At 37.8% G+C, this 17791-nt stretch overlaps 1 protein-coding gene across 9 annotated transcripts in view; it reads left to right on the forward strand.

Annotated features, from left to right (window-relative positions):
• GRID1 (glutamate ionotropic receptor delta type subunit 1) overlaps positions 1–17791 on the forward strand; it is a 601199-nt gene that overhangs the window by 464397 nt on the left and 119011 nt on the right. For all 9 annotated transcript variants that reach the window (XM_083844348.1, XM_083844347.1, XM_083844345.1 and 6 more), the window contains one exon: positions 10075–10128. In XM_083844348.1, coding sequence (XP_083700474.1) covers positions 10075–10128 — 54 coding nt within the window. The remainder of the gene's footprint in view (positions 1–10074; positions 10129–17791) is intronic.

Here is a 17791-nt window from a genome sequence, read left to right on the forward strand (position 1 = left end):
ATTATTTCTGAACAGAGCTGAGGAGGCGCAGTGTATGAGACTGGTGGTATGCACTGAAATGCGTTACCCCTGGCTGCGGAATGGCTGCTTGTTTTCAGAGTAGTGAGCAATCATCTGTGCTGAAAGTAGGTTGATTTACAAAGGGTAAATGGCCTGACAAGCTGTTTTCAATCTTCATACCTATGTCTAGTTAACCCCACGCAGGCATTCCGGACAAGCACAAAACTTAAACTGCTCAAGTGTTTTAGGTGATTTTTTTTCTGCTTATGTGGGAAGGGGAGAACCAAAGCAAACAAACAAAAAAAAACCCCACAGGCGCCAAATGCTGCCTAGTCCCAACAAATTTTAGTTTGTTCTCTTTAGTCTGACTCTTTCGGGAGCACATTTCTTAACAAAGCATTCAAAATTGTCTTTAAAAAGGTGAGGCTTTTTTATAGAATATTAACGTACCAAACCTGTTATCTTCAAAAAGGAATTCAGTATCTAAGTGAGCAAAATTTAGCCAGTCTTTTCAAAGACTTCTCCATTGGGTCTTCAAAGTCAGCTCAGTGTGTGACTTTGGTGAAATTTGAATACAAGATTTCTGAGAGGTTGTGTTCTTTAGTTAACATTAGATTTATGTCTTTACAGAAATGTTGCTTCCTGACAGCTGTGCAATTATCTGGTGTTACCACTGTACCATGTAGTTAAATGGTCAACAGTTAGCATGTTTATAAATAGTATGTGACACTTGAGCTCTGAAAAGTAAATTCTTAGTGAATGTTTTTGGAGGAACTCCATATACAGTACTTTGCTTATATGTACTGTTCAGTACAGTACTTGTGCTTCTATGGACTGTAAATGGAATGGCAACAGAGATCAAATAAAATAAGCTTATCTATAAAAGAGAGAATAAGATTGAACAGAACCCCCAAGGTAATAGATTTAAATGATTAAGGTAAAAATAATAAGCAATGTCATATATTATATCACTGTAGTAATCAGCGGTGTTACAGCCATGTAAGGATCACAGAATCACCTAGGTTGGAAGAGACCTCCAAGATCACCTACTCCAACCTCTGACCTAACACTAACAAGTCCTCCACTAAACCAGATCACTAAGCTCTACATCTAAACGTCTTTTCAAGACCCCCAGGGATGGTGACTCAACCACTTCCCTGGGCAGCCCATTCCAATGCCTAACAACCCTTTCGGTAAAGAAGTTCTTCCTAATATCCAACCTAAACCTCCCCTGGCACAACTTTAGCTCCCCCCCCCCCCCCCCCCCCCCCCCCCCGAAAAAGAAGCACTCACACAACCCCTGAGAATCGGCAAGAGCTGTTTATTGCCGGGACATCTTGCAGGCAAGCCCGCGGGATGTCCGTGGTGTTTGGTGGCTCCAAGCTAATGCTTGCGATGGAGCCTGAGCAATGAGTAGGGGGCTCCATGGTGTTGGGCAGAAGGCTAAGCCAGTCCTTGCCTGGGACTGCCCAAACGGGATGCCTTCCATCCGGAATGTTTTCAGGCCAGGGTGCTGAACTAGGGGGTCGTCCAGTCCCACGCCTCAGTCCCATGCCACTGTCAGCTTGGTTTTCATGCATGGGTCCGATGCTGCCCTCTGGCTTACGGCCATTGCTGGGTCCCGCACTGTCTCCCAGACTATGGGCACGCCTCTACTCCCTGCAGCTGTCTGCCTGATGCTCCTGCCTTCGCCCCATGTCACCGTTGCTCCTATGGTAAGGCCCAGGCCCCCTGTCACTGGGTGTTTGAGGGGCCGGCCTGTTCCCCGCATTGTTGCGGTGCCAATGGTACCACCTTTATGTGCCTGTGGGCTGGGTGCCAGAGGTCCCTTGGGCTCTGGTGTCTCTTGTGCCGCCGGCGCTATCCCTCCGCCCACGACACATCTCCTTCTGGTCAGGAGCATTCCTTCTTGGTGCTTCACCGGACTGCATCCCTGTCCTCGCACACCAAGGAGGCCTGCTGCTCGCCTTGCTCTTCTAGTCGTCTTCCTGCCGCACGAGCTGGCAGTCAGAGGGCCTAGATGCTCAGCGAATGCTGGGCCAGCTGCAGGGGGCCTGTTTTATAGGGCCCGCAGCAAAGGCGGGGCAGTGGTGGCCACTGTGACCTCAGCAAGCCTCTGTGATGGAGTGGTCCACACGTGTTGGGAGCGGCCTGGAAGATGCCCTCACATGGACAAGGAGGAGGGTTGGGGGGACTGAGGGACCCTTTTCTGGGGCTGGCTCCCCCGGGCCACTTGGCTTTCCAGAGAGAAAGGCTGCCCCTCGGCCACAGGGACTGCCCTGCACCTCCCATCCTGTGCCCTGGGTTTATTTTTAACACTATTTTAGGTAATTTCAATCTATTCTTTAAGGAAAAGAACAGAAGCAAGGTGCATCTTCAGCCCTAATTCCCATGTGTGCTTTGTGCTCCGAGTGAAGAATTTCTTCCTCACGTCATATCTAATCAAAATCTCCCCTCCATTTGTTCAAAGCTGTTATTCCTGGTTCCATGGCTACACTGCCTGATAGAGTCCCTCTCCAGCTTTCTTCTAGGCCACCTTTATGGGTAAGGTTAGGTGGCAAAAACAGCCTGCCTTGGAAGACAGACAGACAGAAACAACCCAAAACCTTCTGAATTTCAAGTTACACAGAGCCATCTTTTGGCATTCGCTCAAGAAATGAACAGTGCCAAAGCATGCTGAAATGCCTACAACAAGAAGAACAACAAAAAAAACAGAAGAGTATACACCACAGAAACCTTCACGTGCCACTGGATGCTCCAGGCATGACTGGTTCTGCACACATTTTGCTTTGCAGAAAGCATTACAAATGATTTGGGAAGCCAAACCACAACATATCAATTCCTATGGACCATCATTTGTTATGCAAATTGCGTAGGAATAGCAAAGAGACATTTCTCCACCACAAAAACAAACAATCAAACAGAAAAACATTGTTAAGATAAGCTACTCATGAAAAGAGTCATTTACAAAAAGTTCTCGTTTAAAAAATACCCAAATCAAGAGAGTGGGATATTATGTCATTGCTAAACACAGTTCCTTTTGATGAAGTAGAATGTCCTTTTTGTTTTGGAAGATATGCTAGTTTAGAATTAAAGAAACTAGAAATGAAAAGCTTCAAATGAACCTGATCTCTTTGAATAATGGGCATTTTAGACTCTGGAAAATGTTCAAGCCAGGCCACTGTTGCAGTGCATGGTTCCTCTTCCTCTTTTTCTCATAATATTCTTCATCTTCAGTGGTTTTCTTGAGTAAGATTAAACTTCTAGGTTGCTGTCTTCTGTATATTTTTTGCTGAGCACTTATGACATAAGTAACAGGAAACTAATGCAGTACAATTTTAAATTATGTTATTATTACCTTTCCATTTGTGTCATTATCAAGTCATATTGTACAAAGATAATCGCATTCAAAAACTGTAGGAGCTTGTGTAAAGAGGTGAGGAAGGTTTGGGTCATATTTACTCCTGTTTTCATAAAATGTCTTATTAGCAACTGAGAATGGTGCTGCTTCAGTTGTTAGAGTGTAGACCAAGAGTGAAGTAATATGCACTGTGAATGATCAAGAAATGTGGATATTGAAAGCACATTGTGCTTGTAGGTTCTTTAATCACTTCTACGAAGCTAATATGTACTGAGGTTGTAAGCTGACAGCTTCTGTTGTAAATGTCAGGAAAATAACTGCACAATTGACACGAGGTAGTGATCACTGGAAGATATGTATTCAGCCTGCTAAGTGTTTTTTGTCAGCGTGGGCATGCACATTTCTAGGAAGATGTTCAGGAAGGGGAGAGTATTGGATTTCTGGCAAAACTTTGTTTTGCTGAAAGTACAAGTTCTTAATAAATAATTTCCGTAAGAAAGGGTCAGGTTCAGTGGATTTTCTTATTTGAAAAAGTATATCATAGAACCATTTTAAATTACCATTTTAACATTTAGAGAAGGGAGAATTTCGTATTTGTTTGAAATGACATTTAGAAATTTTAATTTTGCTGTATTAAAGGGGAAAAGTAAACATACAATCCTGATTCAGCTTCCTAGAACTGAGTTCTTTTCTCTTCAAGATTTCCTTTAGAGTTTGGATGTGGTACTGTGACCTGGGAAGCTTTATTTTAGTCCCTATACTAATGGTAGCATTATCAATTCAGCTTTAGAAACAATATCAGTTTGGAGTATTCTTCACAACATTATAAATGTTATAAGGAAGTTAGACTTGACTGACATTTCTCTTTGAATTTTTAGAAATACTTTATTTATTACAGCTAGTAATGCTTATTTATTTATTTTTAATCTATTAAACATTATAAGAGTTATGATTCACTGGAAATACGGAAATACCAAGTGAAGAGTTATTTATTTAAAATGTAAAAGAAAGAAAAGTTCTAAGGAATTGTGAGAATCTCAGTAATTCTCAGAGAAATTGTTTTTCAGTGAAGTTTTATTACCTATGCAAGTCAGCCATGAACACGAACCACACTGTTTTATCTGAAGGAGTTGCTAAATATAAATCAAGCATCTAAGTGATATAGACTGACCCCACCTGCTCTATCAGAATGGACTTTCCCATATCTTCTATCTTAACTTATTTGTGTCCAGGATATATACACAGCTTCTTAGACATATAGGTTGTTCTTTGATAGTATGCAATTAATTACTGTCAGATATGTTGCGTTACAAACTTGGTCTACATGTTGTCTTTGGAATATAACCAGTTCCTTGATTCCTAGTATTTTTTTTTTTCCTGGATATCCAAACCAAAAACAGAGACATTTTTAAAATACAAATCCATCTCCTGCTAATGAAAGTCTGCAGCTGGAGCTATGTTTGGCTCGGACTTGGAAAATTACATAAAGATAATATTGATTTTGTTTTTGGAATATGAGACAAAGAATAAAAATAAGACTTTAGTTAAATCGTTTCTCAAAGGATGTGAAGGGAAAAAAAAAGTTGCTTTTGGAAGCAGGTCACTGGTTTAACCTTGTTTTAGACAATAGGAGCTAGAAACTGTTTTTTTTTGGAAACCTGTTCAGTGGCAAATGTAAAATGAGCAAGTAATGAATTGTAAGGGTTGAGAATATCTTTTAACACATTTGCAAAGAGCTGAGAATCAGACGTGATTACTTCCACAGCCCTTCTTTACTTATCCTTTCATTGTGAGTAATAAATATGTTATTAAAAAAAAAAAAGTTTCTGTCTAATGCTGGCTGCATTAGAAATATGAGGAAGGAAAAGTTGACAAAGGCCCTCAGATGAACCAGTACTTTGTGATATTTGCCAGCGATGAAGCTGGTTCTCAGTGGGGTTGGAAGCTGGAAGACAGCTGCACAGGAGGAGCTGTGTGGCAGGGTCTGGGTCCCGGGGCTGCCTTCTCGAGGCGGCCGGGTGTAGCTGTCAGTGCCCACAGTACTCGCAGTGTTGCAGGTGGATCTGCTCTCTGCTGTCAGCTGTCATTACTCAGTGGTTGGCAACAACTCTGCTTTTTTTCTTTCAGTATCTCTTAGGACACTTTCCAAGTGATTTTGTAACTGTGAACTCACCAGGTCACCTTCTAATTCTTTTTTTTTTCTTTTAATTTTATTTTATTTTTCTGGAAAGCTATGATGCTCTTTATCTCCCCACCATTAAAGTGGAAAAAATGTACAAGTAATATCCTTTACTATTTTGATATCCCTCCTAGCAAAACACGCTGGTTCTTCTTTTGTATAACGTATTTCAGGGTGGCAGCCCTTGTTTCCAAAACTGTAGACACAACAGGACCATCTGTGTTTTCCATCTGCAAGACACTTCCTTCTTGGATCCTGGGGCTGGTTACAGGGCTTCCAGATATTCCTACTACCTATTCCCCCTCGGCACGCAGTAAGGAGACAGTAGGGTTAATTATATCACAGATGCACGGGAACCTAAACTCCTCAGCACACGCTGCTGTCCCTGGAACACCGTTTGCCCATCTCTGTTGGGACACTCATCAGCATCTCGCCCTCTAAGTTGTGTCTGGCTGCTCATCCCTACATGCCCTTCTATGCAGCCAGTTTTTTACTGTTAATGCTGAGGTGCTGTCCCTTGCAAAGCATCCAGGTACTGTAGAAAATAGCCTTCCCTCTACTACCCAGTCATTATATGCTTGGAAAAGTTTTTATTTTCAGATTTTTGGAAAAGGGCAGGAAGGGACTGCTTCTGGTTGGCTTGTTTGTTTTCTGCAGAATTGCTTTGTTTGTGAACATAGTGGTGTTTGTTGCTTACCTTCCTAACTTCTTCCTTTAAATCTGCAGCTGCCATTAGGTAAAATAATGAGCAGAGTTAGTTACTCAGAACGGCAACATAAATGTTTGTTCTCCGCAGGATTCCAATAAAATAGTGTTGTCATGGATTATTGGCAGTAAATTATTCTAAGTTATACATTTAAAAGTAAACAAAACCATCTACATGAAAATATCGTTTTTCATGAAGTATTTCATTCTTTTCTTTTATCATTGTTGATATAGGATCTGAAATCTTAATGCTCATATTTTGATTTTCAGTGTCTCCCTATTTCATTTCTATTGCAAGTGCTCTCTACTGAGAAATTATAAACACAGTCTTCAACATTCACTGCTCTCCTTCTCTTTGTCCCAGTCTGGCCTGGTTCTGCTAATATCATTTATAGGTTGTCATGAATAGTGATCCATTGACTGAGTTTTAATTCTTTGGTTTGGGGTTTTGTATTTTAATGTCCAGTTGTTGAAATGTAATTGGAGAGGAAGAAGGGGATGCGGTCTCACAGCACCTCTTTTTTCCAAATTTGTGGAAACTATTTGCTATGCTAAGGTAAAAAGAAAGGAAAGATGGATACTCTTTAATTTCCAGTGTGCTGTTTATCTCAATAGCAGATTTTCTATTTGATAGAAATGTTGTGAGGTATTACTCTCAAAGTGTCAGATAGACTCTCTATGCATACAGAGTATATTAAAAAAAATAGGATATTTTGTACATATTTTTTTCACCAAAAATTCATTTTAGTGTGTGAATTCTGCTCCAGTATATTGCAGAGCTTTTCCTTGGCTGCGGTGATCACAGAGATTTCTAGCCCGCTTTCTTTAATAAAGGATGCATTTATGAAACAGACTGTAAAAGATCTTTCAGGATGTTTTGTAGACAGACCTTTTTTTTTTTTTGAATGGCTGGAGTTACAAGATTAAACATTAAGATCTTGAACAGCTTGAATAATTAAAAAAATAATAAAAAATGGGTGACTATAATCTCCCAAGTGCTGATACTTTTTATTCTTTAGTGAACAAGAAACTATATAAATTGCAAACATTTATTTATTTATTTTCTGAGAATTCTGAAGGAATTTGTTTACGATATCCCAGGTTTCCAGGACCTTGCTCTTCACACTGTTTAATTTCCTTGGGCCTCTGGCAATACACGTCTGATACACTGGTGTTATCGAAAGGTTGAAATCTCCAAGAAATCTCTTTCAGCAGTTCCTTTTAGGATATTTTAGGGTTCTTTAGGGCAACAAGTCAGTAAGTATGGTTGAAAACCTGAAGCAAAAAGTGGAAACACAAGTTTCTTCTTCCTTTCAGAATGCCTGGGTTTAGAATAATGCTTCATGCTATGTGGTGCAGTTCTAAACAAAAGATATTTATAGACATTTAAACTTGCCTACCTATCGTTATGTTTCTAAATACATTTCAGGCTTCTTGAGTGCAGAGGCATTGACTTCTGTAGGAGGTGCTGAATGGTCTAGCATTCTGATGACTAGAGATAAACTTTTAGCATCCTAAATTTAGGCACCTTGTTTTAAAAACCTTGACCCAGATATGTGAACCCAGAAGAATGAGTTACAATAATTCATTTGAAATTCATGGTCTATTTCAGCACCCCAGACATAACGTTTATTCATACAAATTGCTCGCTGTTGCAGATAAATCACAAAATGTAGCCAATGCAATAACTCTGCACCTGAGCATTATTTAGTTCTGCTTTGCTAATGTTGGCAGCGCTTTGCTTTTCCTCTATATGTTACAGCACCTGGCTATTTTGGCTTTGTCTGAAGAACGCGTTAGACAGGGAATAGGGAAAAAATCTGCAAGTTTTCATTACTATTCACTTTCCTAGTAGCTGCAGTCCCTCAGTTAGGTGGTCAGTTTAATTTTCCAGACAGTTTAAAAGAAACACAAGGTAGACATTTAACCAAGGGAGACAATTTTTCACTGCATGCTGAGAGGAGGATTATCTTGTCAGAGGTGTCATCTTTAGTGGTTCACATCTACTTTGACACCAGGGAGAGTTGCATTTGCCATAATGCTGTTTACGATGATGATGAGAAATACTACATTCTGTCTGTGATGATTTTTCTCCTTGACGACTTTTCGGTTTCTCCTTTGGGATTTTTGTCTCTCTAAAAGAGTGTATCACCTTGTGGAGATGAGAAATAGATTGAGGTATGTGTATTGCCCACAATTTTCACCCTGGTTAGTGTAGTCTGAACAAGTGAGTAAAATTAAAAACAACAACAACAACAAAACATCACTTAGGCAAGTAATATATAGGTATTTCTTAACGGAGTATAAATGAAGAGTGACGTTAAAACTGTTGTTGGCTACGCAGCCAGTTTTTGTTTTGTTTTCTTGCTAGGGTCAGGTAACAGTACTCCCTTTGCCCATATTAAGGATGGATATCTTGTCACTGCACTTAAGCCTTGTAAGTTGTGGGCGTTTATTCTGAGCCAGTCATCTGTAGTCAGTGTCATGAGAGAAGGTGATTCATCCCATCTGATGCTAAGTATCCGAGAGTCTTATTATGCAAATGTATTCTGGAGAGGACGGTGGTTGATGATGTTCCTTCCCAGCCCAGTGCCGCAGTCTGCGGAGCCTCTCTATATCAGTGAAGTTGTTTTTGAGGCCACACACAGTGAACAGGGAAATTATCCAGGTTAAAAAACGGTAACTGGAAGGATTTTGGTCATTTGTGTTTGTTTTTAACTAGGTTCATTTCAGTGATTCATAGGGCCATTTATAACATGACTGTAAGAATATCTGCCCGATAAATGGGGTCCTGTTGTCACAGAAGAAGAAAGGCAGTGACGTGAAAAACTGGCTTTGTGTAATGAACTGCCTCCTGAAGTACATGTGTACACTGGGACTGTCCGGTTTTATTAGGTGAGATGAATCCGCAATAGTTGTTTAACTATGTGTTAAGCAGGACATTAGCAGTATCATTATCACTGTAGTGTACACCTCTTGATGCTTGGTATAGCTTTATTAGACTGCAGAATAACTCGAAGTGAGATTTTCTCTGTTAGACATTAGAAACAAATTAGAAACTTCCATGTGTATCACCCAATCCTTCCACTGAGGTCCTCATTACCAGTAGTGCTTATTGTGCTAGGGGTCTTTTCCAGTTTTACCTTCCTAGTGAACCATGAGGGTTATCTGTGTACTGGTAAGTATGTTGTCTGATGAGGTGGGCTGTTTTAATTTATATGTAACGATTATCCAAGTCCATACCAGGAAACCAGAAAAAGTATCCATGCAAATTATAACTTTCTCTTGAGTCTTATGTAAATCTGAAGAGAGGCTGACTCATATGAGCTTCTCTTGAGTGTCTCAGAGTAGTGTTTTTAACTAACTAGGTTAACTAACAGTTAATCTGTCAGAGTTGTAATAAGGCAGAGGCAATATATTTTGGGAGGCATGTTGAAAAGAAAACCAGTCTACCAGGATCCATTATAAATGTTATAAGGAAGCTAAAACTCATGTACCACATATGTACCACAGTTGTTCATCACAGGACCTCTTATCATATCGATGTACTACACTGCTGCAATAGGCTTTCCTGGTACATCTACAGAATATCTTGGTGATACACAGTACTTTGGTTTAGATACAGAAGTCAGAGAAATGTGACTGCCACCAATAAGGTACCTTTTGATCAAGTAGCAGTGAAAGAGATGGAAAAAACTGTACTGAAACAATGCCAATGGCAATGAAAGCAATCAAAATGAGCTGTTACAGTACCTTTAATGTAAATTCTCTCTGGAATATGTTTCACATGTTTTATTTATTTTTATTATATTTCTTTTTATTTTCGTAGGCTGTGGAAACCAACCTTGCATCAAAGGATAGTCACTGGGTCTATGTAAATGAGGTAAGAAAGTCAAAAGAGACAACATAGCTTGTTGCATTCATTCGTCACCGTCTTCTGTTTCATGTGTTTTGATACACCAAACTGAGTATACCCTTTTACCATTTTTGCTTTTTGAATGGTACAAAAGGTAAACTTTGGTGCTGTAGCTTGTCTGTCTCAACTGAGTTGGTGTAGGTTGAATACCAAAGGTAAAAATAAAGCTTCCAATATACATTGTAGCATCTGGGAGACTATTTTTACCTTCATGTTGACCTCACCCTGATATCTATTTTCTAAGCAGAGAATATCTCAAAATAAATCTCAAATAAATACAGAAGTATCTGCCAGAATCTCACCCTTCACTGCTATGAAAGCCTGTACTCACATACAACGAGACGAAAGAGTTGCAAGTTTAGCTTGTTAAGAATACGCATTTACGTAATATGCAGGTTTTCTCTAGTGCAGAATTGTGTTGGTGTTTTGGCTAACATCCAGGATAGCATGGATTTAAAATGTGAGATTTCCTCTTTGCAGCAAACAGTATCCTGTCCTGCTACTATGGTGATTTATTTTACCTTAGTACCATGATGCCCTAATGGGAATCAATGCAAACTCATACTTAAAAAGCTTTGGAAAGCTTGAAATGTTGTACCATGTATAATCATTTAGAAATCACTGATTGTTCAAGATAAATGGCACAATTTTATATACTTTTGTTTTTAATATTGATTCATTAAAGGATAGCATAATATCTAATTTTAAAAGCTGTATTCACTGCTTTAGTTTTATAATTTAAATGCATAATCTCCAATTTAATAACCAATTCCTATGTTAATTTCTCATTCCTTTCTTTGCACCTAGCTAATAATTTAGGATAGATTACTTTTAATAGTAACTGTAAATTGTACTGTGTGGCATTAGAAAAGCTCCGTAATTAAGGGGGTGGGGTGGGGAGAGACTGAAATCTCTGTAAAGGCTTTACAAATTTTTTCTAGGCCTTGTTACATTTATGTACCTCCTGATTTGTCAGCTGCAGTAATGGCCCATTACAAAATATCAGCAAGATGCCCAGAGAGTCGATGTTTATATCCGCATAAAGATAACATAGTGCATATTTCCTTAAACATTTATTGGGAGGGAGTGTTTGTGAATTTGTTATTTCTGCTGTTATTGTTTTGATGTTAAAACTCACTTCATAAAGCCTGAATGTGTAACATCACAAATAAAAACCTTCAGCACTCATGCACAAACATGTGCATACATACATACGCACACAGACACAAAAGGTGTCTGCTCGTATTTTGAGAACTTTAATTTTTCTCTGTTACGGCTACAGACTGGATGGGGAGGCAAAATTCAAATCTAAAGTACAAATTAATTTTTCACAAGAAAAAGAGCTCAATTTCCATGCAACCCAGCAAAGTATAGGGAACTTACTATTACAGGCACAACATGCAATATAAATGAAATGTATTGACAAATATTAATACGCATACTTATAAATATGTCAACATGCAATTAAGTTCAAGTAAGTGCATAAACTTTTTCAGCTTCCTGAAACCAGAGAAAATAAATCTCCACTTAAAGAGAAGGAAATTTAGATTACCCTTCCCCCTGTTGTTTTTTGTTTGTTTGCTTGTTTTAGGTCTTTGTATGCTTAGAGCTATTGTGAAAATAAAACACTTTACACATCCACAGGGGTGTATCTGTAGAAGGTTGGATTCCTTAGGGCTTGCTTTTTATTTAATAGCATGCATTTCCCTGCGCTACCAAGAAGTCAAACTGAGTATGTTGTCCACAAACATTTCCAGCTAGTATCAATGAGGACTGCATGGTTACTTCATGGAAAATATGCTATTCCTTGACTGGGTGTGGTTAGGCACTGTGATTTGCAGAATGGAATTGACTTTAATTCCCCACAGCCAAATCAGCTCTTTTGATGCAATTCCATACCTAGCCTGCCAGGTGTAATGCATTCTGTAAAATAATGCCAAATACATGTGATGAATACTGATCTTGAACACCCTCTCACTATCTGCTCTGTCTCCCACCTCTCATCAAGACCATGAAAACCTGAACTTCAGACTTATTTGGCTATAGTAAGAACAGCTTTTTAGTACAGTGTTATTTCTACAAGAATTGTATTATTAAACCTTGAGTTATTCATACTTTAGTGTCTCTGCACTGATAACCAAATCTCTGTCCCATATGCCAGAACAGGAGTTAAATTTCAAGAGTTTCAACTTATTTTATCACTTTAATTTTATTATATAAGCAACATTACCAAGCTAACTTAAAACCGTATGTCTGGTAAGCTTATTACACTGCAAATGAACAAATGTGGACTATTAGAGTTGTATTCAAATTGCAGTGCTCTGCTGTCAAGAGCCTACGTTTGTTAGTATCTAATAACCTGAGTCTCTGCTGAGGTATCCATTCAGTTTGGATGCTACTGGTGGTGCAAAACAACTCAGTCATCTTTGGAAAAAGGGTTGGAAGGCTGAAACATTACTTGGCAAATTTTCCTGGATAGGAGAATACATAGAGAGAGGTCTTTTCAGGGAACATCATGCTCTCCTATGTCCTCTTTGAAGTCATTATTTGTCTTTCTCCTCATCTTCCAATATGTCATAACAACCGTACTGTTTTAAAAATAAACTTTTGTAAAGCATGTCTACTTTTCTCATTTCAGACATTTTATATTTCAAACTTGCAGATCTATTGAAAGTAGTGAAGATACAAAGGGAAAAAAGAAATGTATTTCTAATCACCCTCCCTATTTTAGATTTTTTTTTCTTCCTCTTTAGTTTTATTTAACTAGAAATGCTGAATGATTCCTTGCATTCATTTAGGTAGTGGCCATATGTGAATTCTGGGTTAATCATGCCAAATAGCTTTTCAGAAGCCAAAATATATGTGATTTTTAAAACATTCTCGGAAAAGCAAACAACTCTTGAGAGCAATGACTAGTCCATGCTTATTGGGAGTTGCCAATAGCCAGCAATTTTGACTCTAAGGAAAATCTTTTTGAACATATCTAGTGTTCTGCTTACCTCTGTGCTGTTTATGCCTTGATGTGTTGGTGAAGTGACCTACTGGCTTTGATGGATGGGTGTTTCTTCTTGTGGCATGACGTGGGACATTTCTAAGTGCTCCACAATGCTACCTTCCCCCACTACTTTTTTTTTTCCCGTCTTTTTCCTTGTTTTCATTTTCTATTTTATTTTTTTCTGTTACATTTCTTTCTCTTTGGTGCCTGATATCAAGCATCTCTTCTGGTAACTTCTGACATTTTTTGTTCTCCCCTTCTCTTTTTTTTGCATGTTCAGAGAAGATGCTGTGCACTGCCCAGGGCATATGTCTGTGGGAGAAGCACAGCAGCAGTACTTGAAACTGAATTTGTATGTGGTTGTACAAGGAACAATTCTCTAGGAGTCTGCATCTGCTTTTTTTGTTAGCAGCGGTAGTAGGTCTCGGGGTATAAATACCACTAGAAACCATGTTTCCCATTCTGTCATACATTTCATGGTTTAGAATTTTTCTCTGTTCCAAGGGGGAGAGAGAAGATAAAAGAAATTGTTCTGCAAAACTGAACTTTGGACAAATACATATATATATATATATATATATATATATAAAAATTAAACACAGCATTTTATTTCTTTATATCAATATATCTATTTCTAATTTCAGGTTTATTCATTCATATATATATATATGAGTTCATTATTTTTATGTATAAACCAGTTAAATACACAAAAAAAATCAACCATTCTTCATGGAAATGAAGTGGCTACTGAATGTAACTGTTCATTCAAATGAGTTGTTTTGCCATTATCAGATCCTTTCTTTCATCTTTTTCATCACTATTCAAAATTTTCCTTGGAACGTATTAGACATGACAGGACAGAGCACAACATTATTAGTTGAGATTGGAGAGAACTTTTCCTGAAGGACAGGTGTGAAGAGAGGATGTGTAGTGTTGCGTGTCCTAACTACACATACTTGCTCTGAAGCAAAGGAGCGGTGAGAGTCAGGCTTGTTGAATACCCGTGTGGAAATACAAACAGATACTGGAGATGACTTCTGTGCATCTCTGACAGAAATGTCCAAGGGATTAGAAATAGAAATAATGGTGGATATTAATTTTCCAGGTAGCTGAAAAAGTAATGTTGGAGCACAGACAAGACTTCACAGTTTCTTTTGATTGACAGTGTTATCCCTTCATATTTAAAAAGTTAAGGACAACAGTCAGTTCAGATTTCATTAAGGCTACCAAGAACAGGGATAATGGACTTCGGTTAAAAGGTTCTTCCACTTGACAAATTTCGGGAAGTACTAGGGCTTTTAGAAAGATAATATGATGAGTATGGGATGTCAGAAGAACTGTGGAGTTCTGTGAAGAGAAGACATAATAAGATATTTTGGTTCAGTAAGGATATTTTTACAGATCTTGAAATCAAAGAGGTATTCTACAAAAAAGAGTGGGGAGAAAGGTGGATAACTGAGGAGGAATGTAAAGGCATAATGAACAAAATGATTACAAAATCAGATTGAGGAGCAAAATGACTCATACCAGGGGTCAAAAAAAGCAACAAGAAAAGGTTATATGTAGTAGAAGGTAAAGTGTAATGTGATTACTAGGGAAAAAAGCAAGTGAGACTAATGTTTTTATTGACATACTTGATTCTGGCTTTATAGAAAGTATTAATTGTAACCAGTCTGCTAAAAAACAACAACAACAAAAAAACAAAAAACAACACGTTTTATTAGTATCAATTTATTTAAATAAATCTGAGGCAGTCCACCAGATGAAATCCAATATTGTCCTGAGTACATTGGCTGTGGCTACAAAATAGCTAGTAAACGTCTGCTGCAGGAGCAACGTGGAATCATCATAGTTAATAAACAGAATATGAATCAATACTGTTGTGGTCTTGCAAAACAATCAAATCTAGTTCTTAGATATATTACTGGAAAAATCCTTTGTAAGATAAGGGAGGCAATTATTTTGCTCTGCTTGACATCGGTGTGGACTTGTTGGAACCATATTGCAAGTTCTGGGCAAGACGCTTTAAAACAAAACAAGAGGATGCAGAACAATTTTGAAAATCCAGAGAGAACACCTAGCATGATGAAAGCTTGGTAAAATATGACCCATGAGGAAAGGCTGAAAGAATTATATTTTTTCCTATGAAACTCAGGAGATGAAACAAATGTATAGCAGCAGAACAGACAATTAAAAGAAGAATGTGATCACATGTTCATTCTGCAAAGATAAGGGAAATGCAATTTAATCTTCAGCAGTAAAAATTAGATAGGGTATTGGGAAATGATTTATAATCTAAATGTCGTAATGAATAGGAGAAACTTCCTCCATTACCTTCTTCCGTGTCATCATCTCTATCTTCATACCTTGTTCTATTTTTGTTGTTGTTCTTCAGTTTTCAGCATCCTACTCACGTTATCTTAGTGTGCTAAATATTTTCAGATCTCAGTTTGGAAAGACAAAGACAAGTGTATTATGAACACCACTGGGTATTACTTTTCAGATCTGCACCTTCTATTATAGGTTATTTTACATACCTTTTTTCAATATGTGTGTGACAATGACAGTTTATACAAATAGTCACTGTATACGCTTCTGATCAAATAATTTATTTGATAACTTTGCTGACAGACATGAAATTTACGGGAATTGTGTCTCACGTTCATTTTTCAATCAGCAAGAAACTCTATCTCAAGTCTGCTATTTAGCAAGCCAGAGCGATTGTTTGATTACTTTTTGTTAGCCAAATCCACCTTTGGGGTAGCTCCAGAGATTTGACTTAGCCAGGGATGAATCTACCATTGTATTTCTAGATATCAGTTATTTGAAATGTATATTGTGATTGCACATACTTTTGATAGAAATATACATAGTAATGAATTGCTGACACTGTCAGTGCTATAAAAATAAATTTAATTGTAAGGTGTAAAAAATAAGTCAAAGTCAAAGGTTAGAGCTTCTACTTGACTACAGTTTTCATTTGTTGCTTTTCCATTGAACTGATTCTTGTTGGTCCAGATTAGCCTTCATCAGATCAGATGCAAAGGGGCCTTTGTTATTAACACAAAATAACCTATTATTGTGCTGTTTTTTCAGTGTTAGAATTACCACATCCTCTACCACATGGAATAGCAAATGCTGAGATTCAAACAATATTCACTTCTAAATTCTCATCTGGAACTGTAGGGATTGTGGGGAGAACTGGTGGAAATTTCATGACATTAGTTCCTTACTGTGTAAATTATCAACTTATTACATGGAACTCTATAGAAAAGGTATATGCTGTGGGGAAAAAAAATACTCCTAATAATCAATTAACTACCCATGTGTGTAGTTGTCATGGCAAGACACTTAGAGAAAGAAGGGAGGAGTTCTTTCTATTAGAGCAAAGCTTTGTTACTTTGCAAAACTGTATCATGCATTCTTCCATTGCATTTTTCTGTGAACCACTGTAAAGTTGCCAGAATTAAGCTTTGTAAAGGAGAAAGGAATCATAGTTTTGATTGCCCTGGTAGATGCACTAGCACAGTTCCCAACGTTTGTCTGTGTTCCTGGGGACTACAAGGTGGATAATTCAATACAATTCAAGATATAGTTTAATGCTATGCAGGGTAGCTTGACTCTAAGGCTCAGTACGGCTTACTTCTTTATCACTAAGAAAAACATGTTCTGTTGTTTTTCATATTTAAAAACAAAAAAAAAATCAACCAAACAACTTATGCTACAGCACTTTAAGATGGATAGCAGAAAGGTAAGTTGTATTTGTAATTGCTCTTGCAAAATCGAAGATGCTTTTTTATTGTTAGAATATTCTAAGCCAGCCCATCTTATTGTGCTAACCTGAGCTTAATAACTAGGGCTTTTCAAAAGCCCTATATCTTTATTTTGCTGCTTATGTACAGTGTTAACCATAAATACAGGTATTTAAGCATCGGTGACCAGTTTGTTGTTGATGAAAATCTGAAATATATAGCATAAGGCTAAAGGAATAAAGTAGTCTACAGATTCTAAATCCATAGGAAAGCAAAGTATTCAGTAGTTAGAAGATTAATGAAATTCATGTAAGCTTTAACTCCAAAATAAAATTAAAGTCTAAATAACATCCAGAAAAAAAGGATGCTTCTGTATGTTTTCTATTTTCAATCCATGAAAAACATTGGAATGGAAAAGTTGGAGGCACTGAGCACTGGCAAACTACTATAGCAATTGCAACTGTAAAGTATTTGGATAAATTCTTCACAACTGTGCTGAAGAACTGCACTCCTACTTGTCAGAAGTCCTCACAGTTGAGGATGAGAAGGTAGAAATGAAACAGGAAGAAAATGCCTTGTAATTTCTGCAGGAGTAGTAATAAAATGATTTGAAAATATAACAAGAGCACAGGTTTCATCAGTGGCAAGAAATCATAGGAACTTAGAGCGTTAAAAGGACTTGGGGAACTCTGAGCTGTGTTGAGATAATGTTACCCCAAAAGTTTGGGTAACCATGTTCACTTGAATATGAGTCAAAATTCAGACAACAGTTGACCTTATTCTTCCTTTCTGGGCTGTTGACGCATTCTGAATGATTCTGGTTATTCTGATAGCACATGTATTGTAGAGCTTCATCAATTAAATAAAGCTTTCCCAAACTCAA

This window comes from Anser anser, assembly GCF_964211835.1.
Source record: "Anser anser genome assembly, chromosome: 7".
NCBI classification, from domain to species: Eukaryota; Metazoa; Chordata; class Aves; order Anseriformes; family Anatidae; genus Anser; species Anser anser.